This window comes from Dipodomys ordii, unplaced genomic scaffold (assembly GCF_000151885.1).
Source record: "Dipodomys ordii isolate 6190 unplaced genomic scaffold, Dord_2.0 Scaffold6, whole genome shotgun sequence".
Taxonomy (NCBI): domain Eukaryota; kingdom Metazoa; phylum Chordata; class Mammalia; order Rodentia; family Heteromyidae; genus Dipodomys; species Dipodomys ordii.
The window spans coordinates 6279755-6284410 of record NW_012267222.1 but is presented as its reverse complement, the minus strand read 5'-3'; the positions used below and the strand labels follow the sequence as shown (position 1 = coordinate 6284410).

Genomic DNA, 4656 nt, shown 5'->3' with positions numbered 1-4656 from the left:
ATTACAGGTGTGAGCCACCAGTGCACGGCATCTGTAAGATTCTTAACTCCAATAAACTACTTAGAAAAAGTCAGAAGTGGGGCCGGGAAGGTGGCTCAGTGGTAGAGCGCTTGCCTTGTATGCATGAGGCCCTGGGTTCGATTCCTCAGCACCACATAAGCAAAAAAGAAAAAAAAAAGCCAGAAGTGGCACTGTGGCTCAAGTGGTAGAGCGCTAGCCTTGAGCTGAAGAGCTGAGGGACAGCGTCCAGGCCCAGAGTTCAGGCCCCACAACTGGACCCAAAAAAAAGAAAAAGTCAGAAGTGGCTCTGTGGCTCAAGCAATAGAGTGCTAGCCTTGAGCAAAAGAAGCACAGGGGGGCTGGGAAGGTGGCTCAGCGGTAGAGTGCTTGCCTCACATGCATGAGGCCCTGGGCTCGATTCCTCAGCACCACATAAGCAGAAAAAACTGGAAGTGATGCTGTGACTCATATGGTAGAGCGCTAGCCTTGAGCTAAAGAGTTGGGACAGTGCCCAGGTCCAGAGTTTAAGCCCCACGACAGGCAAAAAAAAAAAAACGGAAAAAAAGAAACTCAAGGACAGCTCCCAATCCCCAAGTTCAAGTCCCAGGATTGTCCAAAAAAAAGGATCATTTGACTGATAGTTTTGGAACAGAAACTAATACAATCAGAACATCCAGAAAGTATAATCATGTAAGTCATTTAAGGATGTAAGAAAGAAAGGAAAAGAAAACTAGTCTACTTTTCACTGTTTCATCCATAACTTGGCTGCTGCTCAAGGCTGGTTGGTCTCAGTCCTTGAAGTGCTGAGTTTCCTCACCTCTAGATAGGCCGACAAGGTCATGTAGATCTTTTCTCCATAGGGCGTCACTCGGTTCAGAAGAAGGGAGTTATGCAGGGAGCTGTCCCATACTGCCTCAAAACGATAGAAGGTCCTGAAGTCAGGAAGACAAGAAAGAGTTAGTCATTCAGGGCTGGGAATGTGGCTCAGTGGTAGAGTGCTTGCCTAGCATGCATAAAGCCCTGGGTTCCATTCCTCAGTACCACATACACAGAAAAAGCCAGAAGCGGCACTGTGGCTCAAGCGGTAGAGTGCTAGCCTTGAGCACAGAGAATCTGGTCATAGACAGTGCGTAGGCCCTGAGTTCAAGCCCCAGGACTGGCAAAAGAAAAAAAGAAAAAAAAAAAAAGAAGAATCTGGCATTCCCTTACTCCATGCATTGCTGCTCTCAGGGATCTAGAGCCTCCTAGGCCAACACCAACATTCTACCCGTCACAGTGTAACACCAGAGGAGCCTCATCTCCCAGGGGAAAGCGGAGGCACCATCCACTCGCCACACTCATCACCAAGAGGCATGCACTGGCTGCGGTCTTTTTTCCTTTTTCTTTTTAAACAAGCCTCTATGAACATTAAAAGAGTGAGAAGAACAAGTGTGGACACCATCTAAAGGAAAGGGAAAGACCAGGTAAGCTGCGATGTCTGTCAATTACGAATGCCAGAAACCGATGCCCAGTCATTTGCAAGCTTCACTCTTCCCATCATCAGAGACTTAAATCTCACAAAGAAATATGGTTGGAACAGATAGAATTGAAGTATTTAGAGTCTTGTTTTGAATGAAAGAACAAAAGCTGGTATTTCAGTAAAAGAGAATGATTTTTCTTTTTCTTTTTCTTTTTTTGTCAGTTGTAGGGCTTGAACTCTGGGCGCTGTCCCTTAGCTCTTCAGCTCAAGGGAAATGTTCTACCACTTGAGCCACAGTGCCACTTCTGGTTTTCTGGTGGTTCATTGGACATAAGAGTCTTCTGGACTTTCCTGCTGGGGCTGGCTTTGAACTGTGATCCTCAGACCTCAGCCTCCTGAGTAGCTCGGATTATAGGTATGAGCCACCAGACTGGCTGAGAATGACTTTTTAACACCAGAGTCAGCCAACTACCTACCATACACTACTTTTTACCAGAGCCATTTGAAAATCAATCTTGTATTTAAGAAGCAGCTAAATTTAGTATATATCCACAAACTGTTTTTCTTCACTGGCAAAACACCACAGGCCAAGTGTGCTGTGAAACTGCGGTGGGTGGCGGAGTCACAGTTCCACTCCAAGCTCTGCCTGTGCGTCCCTTCTCAGAACCCTAGCAGGGACATCGCCCACCCCACCATCATAGCTCTCCACAGGCAGAACACAGCTCGCCTGACTCACCAGGGAGGAGTGTTTGTAGCACCCCCTTTCCTGCCCATTACATTCCTCCTTATTCTTCCCAAATGATGTTTCCTTTTCCAGATTTCCAATGGTAATTAGCAGTTATATTCTCTCTCTCATATTTCTTCCTCTGGAAAGGGGCAGAGAAAGCTGTGTGTGTGTGTGTGTGTGTGTATGTGTGTGTGTGTGTGTGTGTGCATGCGCATGTGCATGTGCATGTGCTTGCTGGTTGGCACTGGGGCTTGCTTGCATTCTCGCTTGACCTTTTCAATCATGGCTGGTGCGCTATCACTTCAGCCATGCTTCCATTTCATTAGACTGGAGCTGAGCCTTGTGGATTCATCTACCTGCGCTGGCTGAACTGTGATCCTCAGATCTCACCCTCCTAGTGGCTAGATTATAGGCGTGAGCCACCTGTGTCCAGGCAAAAGTGGCTTTGATTGAAAGGTCATTGTAAGATAACACAAGACTGGGCTGAGAGGCTGGGAAGGTGGCTCAGTGGTAGAGTGCTTGCGTTGCACGCATGAAACCCTGGGTTCCATTCCTCAGCACCACCTAAACAGAAAAAGCCAGAAATGATGCTGTGGTTCAAGTGGTAGAGTGCTAGCCTTGAGCTGAAGAGCTGAGGTACATGCCCAGGCCTAGAGTTCAAGCCCCAAGACCGACAACCACAACAACCAAAAAAAACAAACCAAAACAAAACAAAACCAGAGACTAGGCTGAACAATGTTACTAAAGCAAGCTGCAGGAGAATGCAGGGTTACAAATAGGTTTAAGGTAACTGTTTAAAGTATGTACTCATTTCAATTTATTCATTTTGAACAATTTTAAAACCAACTTCTTACATGGTGGCCACCTGGTACAGCTTTTTGCTTTTTCAGTGCTGGGAATGGAACCACACCCTAAGCTGTGCATTCTACCACTGAGCCCCACACCTCCTTCATGAGTCCTCTTGAGTTCACTAGAAGAACCTCTGAAATGTGATCTGGATAGTGTGCAAACTTAGAGATAAATTCCTTATGTCTATAACATAGCTAGGCACTGGTGGCTCATGCCGGTAATCCTAGCTACTCAGGAGGCTAAGATCTGAAGATCACAGTTCAAAGCTAGCCCAGGCAGGAAAGTTCATGTGATTCTTATCTCCAGTGAACCACCAGAAAACCAGAAGTGGTGCTGTGGCTCAAAGTGGTAGAGTGCTAACCTTGAGTGAAAGAGCTCAGGGACAGCACACAGTCCCAGAGTTCAAGCCTCATGACCAAAAAAAAAAAAAAAAAGCCAACGTAGATATAACATTTCAGGATATATTGTCTGTCATATTTTGACAGGCAAAAATCCTTCCATTTTCTTCCCTAAATTAGAGAAAGATGGGAAAGGCCAGATATGATGGCTCATGTCTATGATTCAGCTATTCTGGAGGCAAAGATTGAGAGGATAGTGATTCACTGTGGTTGAGGCCAATCCAGGAAAAAAGTTAGGAAGACCTCATTTCAACAAAATAACCTGGATATGGTAGCACACACCTGTCATCCCAGTCATGAAGGAAGCTTGAGAAGGAAGATAACTGTCCAAGCTCAGACTGGGACAAAACCTGAGACTCTATCTGAAAAAAATTATCTAATGCAAAAATGACTGGAAGTGTGGATCAAGTGACAGTGTGCTTACCTAACAAGGGCAAGACCCTGAGTTCATGCCCCAGTACTACCAACCCCCAAAACTAAAACAAAAGAACAACAAAAATACAAGACAAACAAAGGATGAGACAAGCACACATTACGGGAAAAAGAAATGTTTAAAACTATATGAAAACACTTCTTCTTACAAATGCAGCTACCCAAATAGCTACACTTTTCTCTACTAAGGCATAGGACAATAAAACAAAACACAACCCAAAACAAAGAAGAAAGCAAACAGGGATTTGCAAGGCTACATCACAACAAATCTTATAAGCTTTGAAGAGAAAGGGCAGACAAAAAATAGAAAGCAGCTGGGCATCAGTGGCTTACATCTATAATCCTAGCACCTCAGTAGGCTGAGATCTGAGAATCGGTTTGAAGCCAGCCAAAGCAGACAAATTTGAGAGACTCCTATATCAAATTAATCAGCCAGAGTCAAGGTGTTACTCAAGTGGTAGAGCACTACCCTCCCGCAGAAAAGCTGGAGGCAAGAAGTAGACAGCAAGAAGTCCTGAGTTGAAGCCCCAGTACTGACATTAAGAAAACAAGTGCTGGGCACGTGGCTTATGCCTTCAATCCTAGCTATTCAGGAGGCTGAAATCTGAGGATTGAGTTTTGAAGCCAGCCCAGACAGGCTGGAGACTACCAGAAAACCAAAAGTGGAGCTCTGGTTCAAAGTGGCAGAGTACTAGCCTTGAACAAAAAAGCTTTGGGGGCTGGGAAGGTGGCTCAGTGGTAGAGTGCTTGCCTTGCATGCATGAGGCCCTGGGTTCGATTCCTCAGCACCA

The 4656-nt window shown here is 45.4% G+C and overlaps 1 protein-coding gene across 1 annotated transcript in view; it reads right to left on the bottom strand.

Moving 5' to 3' along the window:
• LOC105997376 (kinesin-like protein KIF1B) overlaps positions 1–4656 on the bottom strand; it is a 60228-nt gene that overhangs the window by 20939 nt on the left and 34633 nt on the right. Inside the window, exon 11 of the mRNA XM_013031798.1 lies at positions 818–932. Within this exon, the coding sequence (XP_012887252.1) occupies positions 818–932 (115 nt within the window). The remainder of the gene's footprint in view (positions 1–817; positions 933–4656) is intronic.